At 46.9% G+C, this 17,796-nt stretch overlaps 1 protein-coding gene across 3 annotated transcripts; it reads left to right on the top strand.

Annotated features, from left to right (window-relative positions):
• The first annotated feature begins 22 nt into the window (after positions 1-22).
• kif7 (kinesin family member 7) lies at positions 23-17,349 on the top strand. Of its 3 annotated transcripts, none has more exons than XM_028957139.1 (19): positions 23-92; positions 2,503-2,868; positions 3,334-3,525; positions 4,963-5,353; positions 5,708-6,257; positions 7,322-7,453; positions 8,031-8,201; positions 8,370-8,482; positions 8,735-8,841; positions 8,930-9,088; positions 9,946-10,148; positions 11,061-11,258; positions 11,649-11,774; positions 13,149-13,325; positions 13,794-14,009; positions 15,060-15,266; positions 16,121-16,319; positions 16,413-16,574; positions 16,668-17,349. In XM_028957139.1, exons 2-19 carry the CDS (start codon positions 2,541-2,543, stop codon positions 17,030-17,032), a joined length of 3,996 nt encoding a protein of 1,331 aa, XP_028812972.1. In that variant the 5' UTR covers positions 23-92; positions 2,503-2,540; the 3' UTR covers positions 17,033-17,349. The 3 variants fall into 3 exon arrangements, with proteins under 3 accessions (XP_028812972.1, XP_028812969.1, XP_028812971.1); XM_028957136.1 differs by having other exon boundaries at positions 3,334-3,534; XM_028957138.1 differs by having other exon boundaries at positions 51-92; positions 2,508-2,868; positions 3,334-3,534.
• Positions 17,350-17,796: the final 447 nt, after the last annotated feature.

The raw sequence follows: 17,796 nt of genomic DNA, 5'->3' as shown, positions 1-17,796 counted from the left end.
CTTGGCCTCCTCAGCGTGACGTCACCGCGCTCCGCTCCGCTCCGGACGGGATGTGGCCCGGAGCGGGAGACCTGTGGAGTCCGAGAAGTTCGGTAAGTGGCGAGCAGGAGCGTGGCGGAGTGCGTGACGGAGAGCACAAACTTTTGGAGACAATTCCGCGTGGAAACGGGAACGCGGAAAGGAAAAACCGGGAAACTTCGTGTTCACCCCCAACCCACCCTCCCCGTTTTGCTTCTTCACCTCGCAGTTCCAGAGATGCAGCGGGTTAGCGGATGAAAACAGCTCAGCGCAAAGTTTGCCTTCCTTCTAGTCCTATAAACGAGTAATTATTTAAAATGACGGACGCGAACGGCGTCAAATTAGTTTGCTTAATTATGCCTAAAATATCAGGATAACAGCAGCGGAGCAACTTTTGTCTTTTCCTGCCACCGCCCGTTGCTAGCTGCTGCTGCGCAGTGTAGCCGCCGCGGACACGGAGTTAATAACAATAATAATAATAATCAAAAAAACTATAACCGGTTTGATCTCCAACATGCGCGCAATTACGTTTTTAATTGCCGCCCTTCCATCGTTTGCGTTTTTAGATTTGCGGCGGAATTTTCACACCGTCCCTACGAAAGTGCAAAACAAACAGTTTAAAAACTGTGGCATGAACAGAAATGTGCACGTAGCGGTTTGTTAAGCTAGTTTTAATGTATTGGTTCTATTTTTACTTTAATTTTTGCTGCAAGTGCCGTCAGTGTTCGTTTTAGACTCCACTTTTTTAACTTGATGTTGAATTTGTCTGGCTCTGATAATTAGTGATTAGGTAATGCGCTTCTATTGGTTATACGTGAAAGAAATAAGTTTGAAATTTGTTGGGGGTGCAGCAAAATGTTTTTTGTTTTTTTTTCAATCAAACCTGTTATTTATCAGAGAACCACATGTAACTCTGGCACGTTCTCATGACGACCGGTCATTTTTACGGCCGCGATAATTTTCATTTGCATGCTTGTGTCTCTCTCTACCAAATGGATAGAGAGCTCCCCGAGAAGATCCGGCTCTTTTGTCTCCTAAACAGCTTTAAAAAAAGAAAGAAACGCCCCGCTCTCCAATTAACCCAGAGCTTCTCAAATAACGGGGCCCGAGCGAGTCCAGGGGGCCACGTGTGACCCCCGGAGAATACGCTTTTTGTGAGAAAAAGAGATACTTTGGAAGAATATTTAACATAGATGTAAAGAAAGATGAAGAGAGATGGAGATAATGAGACAAACGTATGTCTCGTGAAAGTGAAGTGATTGTCATTGTGACGCATTGCAGCACAGTGCACGGTGACACAACCAAATGTGTCCTCCGTATTTAACCATCACCCTCGGTGAGCAAAGTGATATGATGCTCTGAACGTCAGAACTTTCTAGGGCTTGCGTGGCAAGAGTGGTTTTCAGAAATTTGTTGCCATGTTTGGTATGAAACTGGTGTTGCACCGTATTCTGTGATCCATATTTTATGTGTGTGTGTCTGAGAAATGCAAAGGCTGACCTTTAGGACCAATGAAAATAAGTGCGCCACATAAAAACCGTGCACGCGAACTGGTGTCTGATCAAATCGACGAAACCGCGACCGTAGGGTCACAAGATACGACGGTCACAGAATATGGTGTAACAACCGATTAAGACGAGGAAATATGAGTAAGCGCGTGTAGCGTGAATACGGTGGACGACGAGGAAATTACCGGTAATGGCTTTCACAGTCATGCACATCTGTGAACCTTCACACACACACATTGGTTTCTGAATTGCGACAGCCGCTAAATTGTGAAAATGCTACATAATACAATTCAGTTAAAAATGCTCTCACAATGACATTATTATTATTTATCGCAATAATTCTTGGGACAATTGGTCACAAAATTAGTTATCGTTACGGGACTAGTCAGGTGCAACCGGTGAATACGGATAAATCTGATGCAACAGATTAATCTTAAATGTTGGTATCGGGTCGGCACTCTGAATCAACCAGGTGCTGATACCCCTATGGGGTCTGAGAAAGCCGGGTCGGAGCGTCGCTGCTGTAAACGCCGTGGTGATGAAGGCGGTGATTTTACTTCAGTCCGTGAAAAGACGTGAAGCACAGGAACGGATTCTTCAGACGTGTGTGTGTGCACGCGTGTAGACGTTCCTTTATTAGTCGTGCAGGGTGGGGTGTGTGTGTGAGGGAGATTCTGAGAATATCAGCGTTACCATATTCCCCGCTCACATGCTGCAATTAATATTCCGTTCGGGGAAATGTGCAGAGGCTACAAATGTGTGTGCAATAAATTGCAAACGAACTTCAGATTTGCACAGTTTCAATCTCCAGTGCGAGTTTATTTTCATTACCTGGTTATTATTTTTCTGTGAAATTGCAGATCTACTTGCAGATGAGTTATACATTGATCAATATTCCACTTAATATAAAATAAACATCAGGAATGCATGTCGGCCATTAGTTTGCTAGTTATACAGTTATACGTTCCGTTTGCAGTGCAGCGGCCCTGAGATGCCCTGGCGCTGAGCCCGCCCATGTCTCCGAAGGTGCCCGTGCCCGGGCGGGTGGAGGACTCCCCGGTGCAGGTGGCAGTGCGGGTGCGCCCGCTGCTGCCCAAAGAGCTGCTGCACAAGCATGCGAGCTGCGTCACCGCCGACCCGGAGGAGTCGTGCATCACCCTCGGACACGACCGCCATTTCCACTGCGACTCCGTGTTCGAGGAGGGCAGCAGCCAGGAGGAGGTCTACGCGGACTGCGTGCAGCCTCTCATCGAATCCTTCTTCCAGGGCTTCAACGCCACCGTCTTCGCCTACGGGCAGACGGGCTCGGGAAAGACCTACACCGTCGGAGAGAGCAGCATCTGTACGTCGCACGACAGCCGTGAAAATAAACTTTCTATCTGTTTAACCCTTTCCTGTCAATATGTGACACGGCCAGGTGTAGCACAGCATCCTCCCTTTCTCCTCCATTTACTCCTAATACAAACCTGACCACACCCACTACCACCACCGGCATGCAGATTGCGAGCACGCCATACACACCCTGTTTCATGTAGTACTTGGATAATGCGTCCTATGATACTATAAAACACACGGGTGTATTATTGCTGTAATAATTGCATCAGGCAGAAGCAGGTAACACACACGCCTATGAACCAAAAGACCCAGGTTCAAATCCCACTTACTACTATTGTGTCCCTGAGCAAGACACATAACCCTGAGTGTCTCCAGGGGGGGGACTGTCCCTGTAACTACTGGTTGTAAGTGACTCTGTATAAGGGCGTGTGGTAAATGCTGTAAATGTTAATGCAGCTCTGTCGCGGGACAGCCTCTTTCAGAGACGAGGAGCAGGGCATCATCCCCCGAGCCGTGGCGGAGATCTTCAAGCAGCTGGACGAGAACGACCTCAGCGACTTCTCGGTGCGCGTCTCCTACCTGGAGGTCTACAAGGAGGACTTCCGGGACCTGCTGGAGGCTGAAACGGCCAGCAAGGACATCCACATCCGGGAGGATGACAAAGGCAACACAGGTCGGGGTGGGGGGGGGGGGGGGGGGGGGGGGGCTCGCGAGTCCATTTTTGGGGTGTCGTTTCTGCACTAATTTCTGGAAACGTCAGGCGTCTCGGGCCATCTGTGGGGACACGTGTTGGGAGAGGAGGAACGCGCCCGCCCGACAGCCGTTAACGTTAGTCAGAAGGATGACCGGCGCCGTGACAACCGATCTACTCACTGTTAAACATAGGCGGCTTGCACAAATATTGTAATGTGACGTGTGTAACTCTTGGCCTTTCCGTGCTTCGCGGCAGCTGTCTGGCATTCTGTATTCATCATGTATAATTTCGTCTCGCTTACTTGGGGGCAGGGCGGCCGCGTGCAGAGTTCTTTTCAGAGGCCACCGTGCGATTTGCATGTATAATGTCATGAGGTGAACGCTGTGCTGAGCGTTTTCTGTGCATTTCGATGTTTGCGTCCATCAATAATCAGAATTCTTGATTATTGTTGATCTACAGCTGCACTCTCAGATCAAAATTTAGTGGTGTAAATAATAGACGGACCATAAACTCTTATATCACGATATATTGTGATACTGCACAGTTCACTGAAAGTGTAAAAACAGAGCTGAAATACAAGATGCTGTGATCATTTACATGTGATTGTCACATGTGATACACAGCAGCACAGCACACGGTGCACACAGTGAAATTTGTCCTCTGCATTTAACCCATCACCCTTGGTGAGCAGTGAGCAGCCATGACCGGCCGGGGAGCAGTGTGTGGGGATGGTGCTTTTGCTCAGTGGCACCTCGGCGGATCGGGATTCGAACCAGCAACCTTCTGATTACGGGGCCGCTTCCTTTACCACTAGGCCACCACTGCCCCACTTTATCAGACGCCCTTATCCAGAGCGACTTACAATAGGGTGGTAGTAGCCTAGTGTGTAACACACTTTCCTATGAACAAGAAGAGCCAGGTTCAAATCCCGCTTACTACCATTGTGTCCCTGAGCAAGACACTTAACCCTAAGTGTCTCCGGGGGGGGACTGTCCCTGTAACTACTGGTTGTAAGTCGCTCTGGATAAGGGCGTCTGATAAATGCTGTAAATGTAAATGACATACAATATATTTTAAGTTGCAAAGGCTTATTGGTATGTGCTACAGCAGGGCGTCCAAACTTTTTTCAATGAGGGCCATATATAGAAAAATATATGAGTGGCATAATTTAAGGTGATTTAGGGGGTAAAGACCTCAAAAACTGATTCATAAATATTTTACATATCCTGCAATAATTTGGTGTGCACTTTACATATTTATTGTAGATGTTGGTTAGGTTTCCTTTCAAAAATGCATAACATGCTAATCAATATTTATTTATGAATATTTATATTGTTTTGTGTGATTATGTCTGTATAATTTTGGTGAAATTTATGTAAATATGAATATATGAGTGTTTTTCTACAGTGCTTTGTGGGGTGAAGGAGACCGAGGTTGAGTGTTTAGATGAGGTCTTAAGTCTCCTGGAAAGCGGGAACACGGCACGCCACACCGGCGCCACTCAGATGAACTCCCACTCGAGCCGCTCGCACACCATCTTCACCATGCTGATGGAGCAGCGGCGCAGCGGCTCCCGCCCTGCCGGCGCGGCCGCTCACCACGTCATCTCCTCCAAGTTCCACTTCGTGGACCTGGCCGGCTCCGAGCGCATCCTGAAGACGGGCAACACCGGCGAGCGGCTGAAGGAGAGCATTCAGATCAACAGTGGACTCCTCGCCCTGGGCAACGTCATCGGGGCGCTGGGGGACCCCAAGAGGAAGGGTTCGCACATTCCGTACAGAGACTCCAAAATCACCCGGTACTGACCTGCTTTTTTTTAAGCAAACTTCAGTTGAACACAACACCGTTACCATGACTAGTAATGCAAAAGGGTGGTAGTGGCCTAGTGGGTAACACACTCGCCTATGAACCAGAAGACCCAGGTTCAAACCCCACTTACTACCACTGTGTCTCTGAGCAAGACACTTAACCCTGAGTGTCTCCAGGGGGGGACTGTCCCTGTAACTACTGATTGTAAGTCGCTCTGGATAAGGCCGTCTGGTAAATGCTGTAAATGTAATGTTTTTTTTTTTTTTTGCATCTTACCAGCACCAAAATCAGTTTTTTTTGTTTTTTTTTTCCTCCGTAATAAATTTGAATGTGTTTTCCTCAGAATCCTGAAAGACTCATTGGGAGGAAATGCTAAAACGCTAATGATCGCTTGCATCAGCCCATCATCGTGTGACTTTGACGAGACCCTGAACACGTTGAACTATGCCAAGCGTGCGCGCAACATCCAGAATCGCGCCACGGTCAACCTCCGCGGGGAGCCGGACCGCTTGGAGGGACTCGAGCAGCAGATTAAAGTCCTCCGCCGAGCTCTGGAGAACCGCCAGCGCTCCGAAACCCGCATCATCGCCCGCGCGGAGCCGTCGGCCGAGCGTCGGCCCCGCCCCCCAGACGCAGAGCTGAGCCGCCTGCAGGCGGAAGTCACCCACTACAGGACTTGCACAGACTCCGCCTACCGCCTCATGATGGAGCTGCAGGGCGAGGGAACGCTGGCCGCGGGCCAGGTGCAGCGGGTGAAGGAGTGGCTCTGTGCCGTGGAGGAGGAGCGGAGTGGACTCACCTCCGCCTCCGGGCTGGACAGCGGCATCGAGAGCAGCTCGGCCGAGGACAGCGCCACCCTGAGGAAGGCCAGAAACCAGGCCCTGCACAGCCAGGTCGGTGCACCTCAAACAGCTGCTGCTGAAATCAAAAATGTGTAGGGTGCTTACACGTTTGCACCAAATCGTTACCCTATCATCCGAACATTCCGGCAGAAATCGATAGTGCTCGTACCAGGCTGGTAACCAGGTCTGGTTTTTGGAGCCGGTCACTTGAACCTCAGCCTCAGTTTTGTGTCCTTGGCTGATTTGGAGTGGCCACCGGTATGGTTTCCTGACTACGTAGCACATCTGCTGTATTCAGATGCTCTTCTGCATACCTCGAGTTACTGATACCTACCAGTCAGCTCATTGACCTTCTACCATCAAGACAGCTGCTGCTCACACAATATTTTCCTCTCTTGTTTTTTTTTTTTTTTGTCTACGTGTGTTTTTAACGATTCTCCTGGTCAAGAAAATCCAAGTAGACCAGCCCATCTGGCATCAACAACCATCAGGGTTCTTGCAGTCATTAAAAAGCCGGAAAAAAGAATTTTCCAGGCCTTGAAAAGTTTAGGAATACAAAATAAACATATAAAGTTACAGAGAAGTGACTGAAATCTGATCGATGCATGAATGTATAATGATAGTTCCTGTAAGAATGCGTGAGAAATGTTTTCCCACGTTTAAAACTAGCTGTAGTATCTTTTCTGGCTTTACGCCGTGAACCACGTCACGTCCTGCGCCGCTGCATGTGTTGCTTCCATATTCCAGCACCTCCGCAGCCGCGTGTCTCCTTTTAAAAGTCATTTAGATTATGTAGTTGTGTGGATGATCTATACCGGAACCAGATTGGGTCCATTTTACTTGCAAACTTGGAGGAATAAGGCTTTTCAGGCTTGTCATACATTTTGGTATCTTTTTTTATTGTAGTGCTCTGTTCATTTTATGTAATTTTTGGTTATTAATTTCAGAAATCCAGTCAATCACATGATTTACAACTGGCCTATAATCTCCAAATGATGTCCAAATGAAATTACAAAAAAAATTTTTTAACCTCATTATATTTTTTTTAGTATTTTGTCTGTGTTTGGAATTATATACACCGGTGTGTAGTGTGAATAGTGTGCGGCTTGTCCCAGGATTCAGACGAGTGGAGCCGGGAGAAGGAGGGCCACGTTGCTCAGCTCCAGGCCCAGATCGAGCAGCTGCGGCAGGAGAACACCGACTTCCTGGCTGCTTTGGAGGACGCCATGGAGCAGTACAAACAACAGGTAATGGGGAAAACAGGGCAGAGCGGGAGGAGTAATTCAGTAATGAAATAATGGTGGGCCAGAATGAGTTCATGCAGCACTGAAATGTCAATTTCTCTGCCCATAATTGCACCCCTTGACGTAAATTTCACGTCAACATGAAGATGCTCTCTGTGCAACTCTGAAAAGCAAGGCGCAGTGAATTTTTACTGTGTTTTAAACATATAGCAGTAGCTGAAGAAATACAAAAAAAGATTTTTTTTTAAAGTGCAGATAATTCCGTAATTAACTGGCAAAGATTTTTATAATGATGCGTGAATGGCGGCTAGAACACTTAAAGTGCCAAGAACATAATGATGATGGACACTTGAATACTGTGGCGAGGAAACTGAAGGTTTGGTGGAAGCATATTTTTAAGTGTAGGTCAAACCCTGAATGGTCAGCAATTATAGCAAATGTATGCAATTATTATTATTTTTTTTTTCTCTCTCTTTCTTTAACCTTTTAACTCACCATAGGTGGAGGGTCGTATATGCGAGACGATTGGGCGGATGCCCGCCTGGAAAGCCCTGTTTAATGTTGTTCCTTCGCTCTTCAGAGTGACCGGCTTCAGGAGCAGCAGGACCTGATTGCAGAGCTGCACGGCCTGCTCGCGCATCCCGGGGTCCTGGCATTGGCCCCACTGAGCCTCAGGCCCCACACCGCCCCCCTCAACACATCAGTACGTGGGCCGGAGACTCCGACGGCCGCGCCGCATCACGCGACATCTGTGGGTTTTTCTTCTGTTTTAAAATAAAAGATGGAATGGTGATTTAATCACATGACTAATATTCCCATACTCAGTTGTCACAGCATCAGTATCCAGTTTTGAATTAGTCTTGTGTGCAGCCAGTGGTTATTGATTGGTTTGGGTTTTTTTTTGTACTTTCACTCTAAGGCTGTGGATTTGGGGTCGTTCAGCCAACCCAACGAGCTACAGGAGAGCACCTTGAGGAGGGATGGAGAAGACCCTGAGGAGGTTCTCCTCAGACCCAGCCTGGACAAGCGCAGGTATAGAAATGGGTTTTAGCATTTATGATTTCTCACCATACAATGGCTGGTGCATTAAATTTATTACATTGTTTTACTCATATCTTTTTTTTTTTTTTTCATAAACAGTATGTGTGCTATGAAACAGAAACAGGAAAAACTCTTAATTGCTAATTATTTGTTCATTAGCTAAACATAGATGTGACCCATTTATTCAGAATGTTGCACTGGCTATACCGGCTTTCAGATATTATTTTGTGCCGAAATGATCAGGTCGATGAACCTGACGTTGGCAAAGCGGGACGAGCTGCTCCAGGCTGTTCCACCCCAGATTCTGACTCTGGGATATCCTGCTCTGTCCCTCAGCTTCCGGCGCACGTGTGAGTTTCCCCGTCAGCAGCATAGTACACAGTAATGCATCTAGCCTGACCAGTAGCGGTTTGAGAGGATGCACGTTTGATTCTACAGCGAACAGCAGTGCCGGTGAGAGCTCGTCAGACTCCTTCAGAGGACTTGGCGGCGAGGGGGCGTCTGACCGGGGGCTGGTGCAGGCCCAGCAGAAGATCCGTGAGCTGTCCATCACCATTCGCATGAAGGAGGAGCTCATTAAGGAGCTGGTGAAGACAGGTATCTGTAGCTGTGTGGGAATACAAAGTTTTCCTTCGCTATGATGGCTTTTCTTCAGCTGAGTGCACTAAAGGCCTTACAGTCAATAGGCGCAGTGGTGGCCTTAGTGGTTAAGGGAGTGGCCCCGTAATCAGAAGGTTGCCAAGCGCTGAGGTGCCACTGAGCAAAGCACCGTCCCCAAACACTGCTCCCCGGGCGCCTGTCATGGCTGCCCACTGCTCACCAAGGGTGATGGGTTAAATGCAGAGGACATATTTCGTTGTGTGCATCGTGTGCTTTGCTGCGTATCACAATGACAATCGCTTCACTTTAATGAAAAAAATGCATTTCTGGGACGTCTTCTAGTTTGGATCCAATTCCAATTTATAATAATTTATTTATTTATTTATTTATTTTTCTAATGTTTTATGTGCAAATCTGCTCCAGTTTAAACCTTTTACAATTGTATTTTAATTGAAACTACTACAATGCAGTATAGATAAATTACAAAATTTAATTTTACATTTACGGCATTTATCCAGGGCGACTCACAATCTGTAGTTACAGGGACAGTACCCACCCGTAGACACTCAGGGTTAAGTGTCTTGCTCAGGGACACAATGGTAGTAAGTGGGGTTTGAACCTGGGTCTTCTGGTTCATAGGCGAGTGTGTTACCCACTAGGCTACTACCACCCATTATATTAGTATTATGTATCTGTAATTATATATAATTTAAAATAAATTAATCTTTTTATTATAAAAATGGGCCTGCGATGTGGAGCAGTTTCAGTCAGACGTTTTTTTTTTTTTTTTTTTTTTCCTTTAATCCATATAAATCCAGACTGATATTTGAACCCTCTCATTTATCTCCCTGCAGGTAAAGACGCGCAGGCCATGAATCGGCAGTACAGCCGCAAGATCTCTGAGCTGGAGTCGGAGGCGGAGCAGGCTCGCATCGAGCTCACGGAGGCCCAGCGGCAGCTGCAGGACCTGGAGGTGCGGGGCACGCGGGATGCCGCAGACAAGAGCAAAGCCCAGGAGTGCCGGCGCAAGATCGCTGCAGCCCAGAGCAAAGTGCAGGTGTGTGGGTGGGAGCAGACCAGAACTGAGACCAGAACTAAACGGTGCACCACAATACGCAAGCAAATATTCTACATTGGTGAATAGAATTTTAAGACTGTATTAATGTATTAACATAACATTCTATGCATTCTAACATATATTGTACAATCCTGTTCACCCCCAAAACATTTCAAAACTGTCCAAAATATTTCACAATAATCTCATTCAGTATATAACTGAACTGTACATAACTCAATTATATCCAGATAATCTAAATCTCTTAATTGGTGGGATACCAACCCAATCTGGCAATTCAATCTACATTTTTTTTCCATACAGCCTTGCTAGCTGCTTTTTAATATAATTATCTATAACATAGATTAATATAAACATACCAAAGGAGTCAAGTTTTACCTGGGGTGTAATTTTGTCTATTTCCAGTGCATTAAACCAAATATGACCAAGTGTTAAAACATTAATAAATGTGGTTCATTTGAATAGCGTGTTTTTGTGCATTAAAACCATAATGAAGTAAAACCTTTTGTATGTATGCATCAGTGCTTAGCTTAAAATATTTATTAGGACTGTGCTATTAGCCATTGTATAAAATTTAAGGTATTAACACAACAATTGCATTGCAAATTCAATCTACAGGTGGTTTAAAGGGTCAAACTCAGCTCATTTTAGCAGCAACTGATGTGCAGTGACTGCTTCTGCGTCCCTGCCAGAACCCTAGATGCTTTCTCCAAGGTTCAAATTCTGTCAGTGATCCATTATATGCATTTTGTGTCGATTTAAGTAAGCGACAACCTCACTTGCCCACTGGCAGTGTCACATGTGTTGAGTTTCAACCAGGCTTGCGTGTGCCGGATGAATGTTGTGGCCTGAGCGTAAACGTGCCGGCGTTCTCGTTGCGTACGTGTGCACTAGGTGCTGAAGCAGCGGCAGCAGAACACTGCGCAGCTGGCCACCCTGTCGGAGCAGAGCGAGCGGCGGGTGCAGGAGCTGGAGCGCAGCGTCCAGAGGCTCCGTCAGCAGCAGGAGCAGCTGCAGCGCCGCCTGCGGCAGGAGAGCCTGCAGAAGAAGCGGCTGGAGAGCGAGATGCAGCGCGGCAAGCACCGCGTCAAGGTCGGACGTACACGACGTACCCCCCACGTACCCCAACTGATCATTCAGCAGGCTCTCGCATATGAGATTCCAGTTTCTACTCGAGTCTCATCTTGTACCCCCACTTTTGCCCACCAGATGATGTCACACACTTTCATGAGATAATGCCAATAAGATTGTATTTTTTCCCCCAGAACCTAAAGGTGACATTTTATTCTCCATGAAATAGAATAATTTCCTTCAGCCATTCCAGTTTTGTAGCTTTTTGTGTCGATGGCATGAACCATAGAGAAAGTCAGAGTAGCCAGTGCTTGTGGACCTGCGTCTGACGTCCTAAACCTGATCATCTGTGTCTGGGTTTCATGTCTGAGTGCCCAGGGCACCGTCTTTAACCCTGTGCCTGTCCTACAGGAGCTGGAGATCAAGAACGAGCAGCAGCAGAAGATCCTCCGGATCAAGACCGAGGAGATTGCCGCCTATCACCGGCAGAGACGCAGCGGCAGCAACGGCTCCCTCATCTCGTTGGAGGAGCAGCAGGTCTGAACCAATCAGCTGCATCTTTGCTGATATCCCCGAACCCCACTGAAGTTAGCACATCAGCTAAATAGCATATGAAGCCCTGATTACAGGAGCGGTTTCAATATCAGTTTTCAGTAAATGTAATAACCACCCAGGGACGTGTCTGTTAAGTTAAGAACGGGTGAATTACACCGTGGAGGTGGGAAATACTCACGCTGCTGCGAATGCGCCTGACTTTAGCGATAAATGAACTTACCTGGCCCTTCTGAAGATGTGTGTGATGTACGCACGCAGCACCACAGTCACGTTCGGAGGGCTACAAATTGAACGCGGCTGATCGGACCCAACCCCCCCCGCAATTCCACGTGTCATTAACTTTCCCGCCGACTGACATGTACACCGGAATGCTTGGAATTGAGCGTTAATTCATGCAAAAGCAGCACAGTTTGTGACATTAACCCAATAACACTTCTCAGCGGCTCAAAATAATGAGCTGTTGTAATATTTAGCTCGTTTTTTTTTTTTTTCTCCCTTCTGTGGGAAAAGTGTTCTTCTGTGACACTTTTATTGATCCTTTAATGTTAATTAGACTGATGCGTGTCTTCATGTGTTGCACCACTGCACCTGATAGACGTTGCGTCTAGCGTCCCCCAGCTCTGATGAGGAGGAATGACATCGCCCTCGGCCTACTGGATGTTTGTCCGCTGTCAAGTGGGCCGTGGGGGTTGAGGTTTTATGAATGGGCTCCACCTGTCTCGTCCTTGGTGGTGTCCAGCGGGAGTGTCTAGAAAAGTGTTTTTTTTTTTTTTTCCTTCCTCTTTCATTCAGTGCGTTTTCACTGAGACGTTCACTGGAACTTAAAAATTCTAATTCAAATTTTGTTTGTCACATACACAGTCATACACAGTATGATATGCAGTGAAATGCTTTTGCGACTGGGTATTCAAGTGAACCAATATGCAAATATTTCAAACATCACCAATTATTACAATTGTATGTTTTTAAACATAAAATATGTGTAACAGGAACTTATACGCCTTAGGAGCAGCGGGCGGCGTTCTAGATGTTAGGCAACCCAGGGGGGTTCTAATTACTGAAGTCTAGTGGGTCATAGAAAGACGTATTTATGTCTTTCTTACCTTTAGCGCCGCCCTGGGTCTTCGCCGCGGTGGATATTGGTAGCACTGTAAATAATTGTCACTATAATATATGGTTGTCGCTTTTCTCCTGCTCCCCTGACCTTGACCAGCGGGAGGGTAACTAGAATAATCTTTCAGGGCAATGACAGATTTGTTTGAGACTTGGCTCCTCATGGCTCCGGCCGGTTAGTGAAGCGGTTAGTTTCGTTGCTGTGTGCATAACTTGAACATACGCCTTTGTGTACATGAGCAGAAGATCGAGGAGCAGAAGCGCTGGCTGGACGAGGAGATGGAGCGGGTGCTGGAGCAGCGGAGCGGCCTGGAGGAGCTGCAGGAGGAGCTGAACAAGAGGAAGGAGATCTTGGCCAAGAAGGAGGCGCTGCTGGCGGAGCGCAGCGGCCTGGAGACCAAGCGGCTTCGGTCCAGCCAGGTCAACGATTGTGCACCACGCCCACTGTTCAATTTAAATGTATTTATCAGGCAGTGGGGCTGAACGATATAGCGAAATAGGCGTGGTTTTCGAAACTTTTAGTAAGACATAAAATGTGACATAATGTCGTGTTGTAGATCTCTGGGAATTCAGAGATCTACTAAAACGATACGCTTTTCCTCCATTCCCACTTTGTGTGTGTGTTTCAAACTGCTTTTGTGTTGCGCAAGCCATAGAAAATGGGTTTCAGAGCAAAACAAAAGCCCTATCAGGCAGAAGCTTTTATCCAAAGAAAATTAATGTTCTGGGCGGAGTCAAGACTTATTATTATTTACAGCATCTTGGTACCAAAACCAAATAGCATCCTAATAGGTGAACGAGTCATCGTGGACAATATTATTATTATTATTTTTTATTTTTTTGTACAGCTCTGATTAACCCCTCATGTGACCTCTCCTGGCCCTGCAGGCGCTGAGCAGGGACCTGGTGACGCTGTCAGGCCGCATCGAGAAGCTGGAGCAGGAGCTGAGTGAGCGCAACAGCCAGCTCCGCAGCAGCAGCGCGCAGGACTCTCAGCACCTCCGGCAGGAGATCTCCAACCTGCGGCAGGAGAAGGAGCAGCTGCTGAAGCAGAAAGGGGAGCTGGACGAGAAGCTCCGGCAGGGCAGCCTGCTCGTCCCTGAGGTGTGTGTGTGTGATGTCCTTCTCCACCACCCCGCTCTCCCTTACTTAATGACGCACAATCAATCGGCTGAAAATCGATAAAATTGTCCGACTTACAACAAGAAAACAGCATGCAAAGTGCGCAAAAAAGTGGGGGAAGCCGGACTTGCCCCATTTCAAGTTTTTTTTTTTTTTATCTCCCCACATTAAATCTGCAGATGAACAAAATCTGTCAGGGTAGGAAAAAAAATGAATTTAATGGAGTGGGGGTCTGGTCCGGAGTTTGTATCTACAGATCAGGTCCTAGTGAACTAAATGAGGGATTTCAATGGGGCACTTATGTAAGTTGCTCTAGATTTAAAATTTAAATGCACAAAGAACTGGTCCTGTAGGTCTCCTGTGGGTCAGTGCCCATACATTTATAAGAGAGCGCTGGTGCTCAAAGCACTCAGGGTGACTTAACTCCTTGCATGTTACAGAATAGTGCGGACTGTAACTATGGAGGTTGAATTGTATGCTTAATTTTGCGCATATGATGAGTGTGACTAGTCTTCAGTTCACCCCCTCACCCCCTTCAATTTCTTCAATTAAAAATTGAAATCGATTTTTCTAAAACACATCTCATTGAGTGTGGTCTTGTGCTTTAAACATTTTAATTAAAGGTTCCAATTTGTGGTTCAGTTAAAGCAATTTAGATGTTGATGATAAATTGGGTATAAATATATAAATCGTTCAATCTTGTTTTGTTTTTTTTTTCCATGTGGGTCATTATTTGTGGGGAGGCGATGGAGACAATAACCAGAGGGCTGTACAGTTCATATTCACATGCTGGCATAAAATAGATAATAGTTCATTACGCACAGGCACAGCCCGGTCACTTTCATTAAATATCTTCGTTTCATCTACATCTACCAGCCTACAATGCAGTGAGGTTGCACTGAATGGCTGAAAGACGGAAAAGAACAAAGGGAGCGTGGAGTGCGCTGAGAAACGTTTAATGAGCGCTCCGTAATGAGGTCTCCTGTCGCGGTGAATGGCGTGATTGTGCGGCATTATGTGCTGCGTCTGCAGGAGGAGAGGACCCTGTTCCAGCTGGACGAGGCGATCGAGGCCCTGGACGCGGCCATAGAGTACAAGAACGAGGCCATCACCCAGCGGCAGCGCCAGCTCCGCGCCTCCGGCAGCATGCTGTCGCAGTTCGAGATGAACCTCATGGCCAAGCTGACCTACCTGTCGGCGTCGGAGACGCGCGCGCTGCTCTGCAAGTACTTCGACAAGGTATGCGTGCCAGCTGCAGCTCTGGACACCAGTTCCTCAAACTGGCACCATGAAACCAGGTCTAAACCAACCGAGAGCCATTTGGACCCGGGGAAGCACCGGGAGCCGCAAATTCTTTTGTGTTTACTTTTATGCCACGTATAAAAAAAAAAAAAAGGGCTAATGTGTTGATGGTGACATTTTATTTCTGCAGAGAAAATATTTCGCGTAGATTGCATGTGTGCGGACGGTGGAAGCTGATGATGGGACGAATGTTTAATCAATTAGACAAGTCAAAAAAAAAACAGGAAGGGGACGTCCGGTCACCCTAACTTAGCGGCACTCTACTTAACGCTACACAACTTGGTCAACATATGCAAATCATTAAAAGCTAAATGTTACAAACAACTGTTTACGTCCGATTTTGAAACGCTGCTCTAATTGAACAAACTGATTGACAGCTCTGGTGGGGTGGTGGGCATATATGGCATTTGTGACACATATTTTGTGCAACAAAAAAGATCGTACTAATCTTCAAATTTTGAACTACAATAAAAAGAAACACTGATGAAAAAAATTAAATACACTCAAATGATTATTTATTTTCTAAAGCCGCAGGGCGCTGCAGAAGAAAGAGCACAATCCACAGTTTTTGCGCTATATAATGGTGACCCTTTTTACATTTACACCATTTATCAGACGCCCTTATCCAGAGCGACTTACAATCAGTAGTTACAGGGACAGTCCCCCCTGCACAAGGACACAATGGTAGTAAGTGGGGTTCGAACCTGGGTCTTCTTCTTCTGGTTCGTAGGCGAGTGTGTTACCCACTACTTTCTTACCACCCTGTGGTGTCTGATCTGTTCGCGTCCCAGGTGGTGTCCCTGCGGGAGGAGGAACGCAGGCTGCAGGTGGCTCTGGCCGAGCTGGACATGCGGCTGGAGGAGCAGCAGCAGCAGACGCTGTGGCTGGAGGCGGCGCTGGAGCGGCAGCAGCTGGAGGCCGACCGCCGCCTCACCCAGCTGCAGAAACAGCACGAGCGGAGCGTGCAGCTGCTGCTGCAGCAGTGCAGGGGTGGGAAATCTATAAAAGACGTTCGACGTTCAGAATCGTTCGTAGATCTTTAGACTGTTTAAAGCACTGCTCATTGCCGTCTGTCTGTCTCAGAGCAAATGGACGAGGGCCTGGCCGGCAGGCAGCGCCAGTACGAGGGGCTAATTCACAGCCTGAGCAAGGAGCTCAGCCACTGCAAGGCAGCCAATCAGGAGCTGAGCAGCCGTCTGTGGGAAGCATGTGGACCCGCCCTCCATCAAGTGGAGCAGCCCAGAGGTCAGGAGTCAAACGCCCTCGTTTTAATAATTGCCAGTTTTTTTCTACGAGACTCAGCATGCTGCCCTCTGCTGGTCGTTGTGTTCACTGCAGGGCTGAGTGGCGAAACACGACGGCCCGCCAGCGCGGAGCGTCAACCTGGCCGCGGAGCGGAGGAGGGCAGGAAGACCACGCCCGAGCCCAGATCCAGGGAGGAGATGCGCGAGCTGGTGAATGCACCTCTGCCCCCCACATGGAGGCGCTCTTCCCTCCCCAGCGAGGACCACCATGGCATGGAGGAGCTGCGGGTGCAGACCGCAGGGGACGCCCTGTCCACCAGGGTTGTCCAGCCCAGCATGACTCCTGCAGGACACTGGAGTGGGACCAAGCCACGGCGGGAATTACGCCTGTCCAGCCTCAACACGGGACCCCTCATCTCCACCATGGGACTCATAGATGTACGCAAGAACCCAGTTTAGATGTTGGTGTTGAGTTGAAACAGTATTGATGGTACTTTATCATTTTTTTATAACATGTAATTAATTTTATACTGAGAACTTATTAGTTGTACCGTTTTAAATAAATGCCAATATTCTGCTTTCATTTGTAAAATACAAAGCACTTTGCTCTTGTTTTTCGATATTTCCTCAGTTTCATAGTTACATGATATTGGTAATGTTCAGATTAATTTTCTACAAGGATTTAAAGTGTTAAAAATATGGGTGTGCAATCATTTAATCCTGTCAAATGTGCTTCATCTTTCAACACCATGTAAATAAATTTTTTTTTTTACCTGTTTATTTCTAGGTTATTGCAATTGAAAGTTGTTTCAATTCAATATTATCAGATATTTACAGACTAAAAAGTAAAAAAAAATGCTGAAGCATGATTTACCAGGCAAGATTTAATAATTAATAGTCCGCCTCGCTGTAATTACCGCTGCCGCTCTACTTTAGACTTGAAGGGCCCTTCATTGCGGAACAACATGTTCACCGAAAATAAGACTTATCGCACCAAGTAGCCTTTGCCTTCTGTTTTCCAGATAATAATGCACACAGGAAAAAGGGGAAAAGTCGAACCTAAGTGGCATGATGATGATGTCACATTAAGGTGAAACTTGTGAGTGAGCATTGTGCAAGCATTTATCCAAATTTTCCATATAATTCCGAAATATTTTTCCCCTCATAATGACATCAGGGTCGTGGCCATCGAATGCTATTGGCTGCATTCAGTAACTTCATTA

The sequence above is a fragment of the Denticeps clupeoides genome, chromosome 16 (assembly GCF_900700375.1).
Source record: "Denticeps clupeoides chromosome 16, fDenClu1.1, whole genome shotgun sequence".
Lineage (NCBI taxonomy): Eukaryota > Metazoa > Chordata > Actinopteri > Clupeiformes > Denticipitidae > Denticeps > Denticeps clupeoides.
This window is presented reverse-complemented; position numbering and strand designations above follow the sequence as displayed.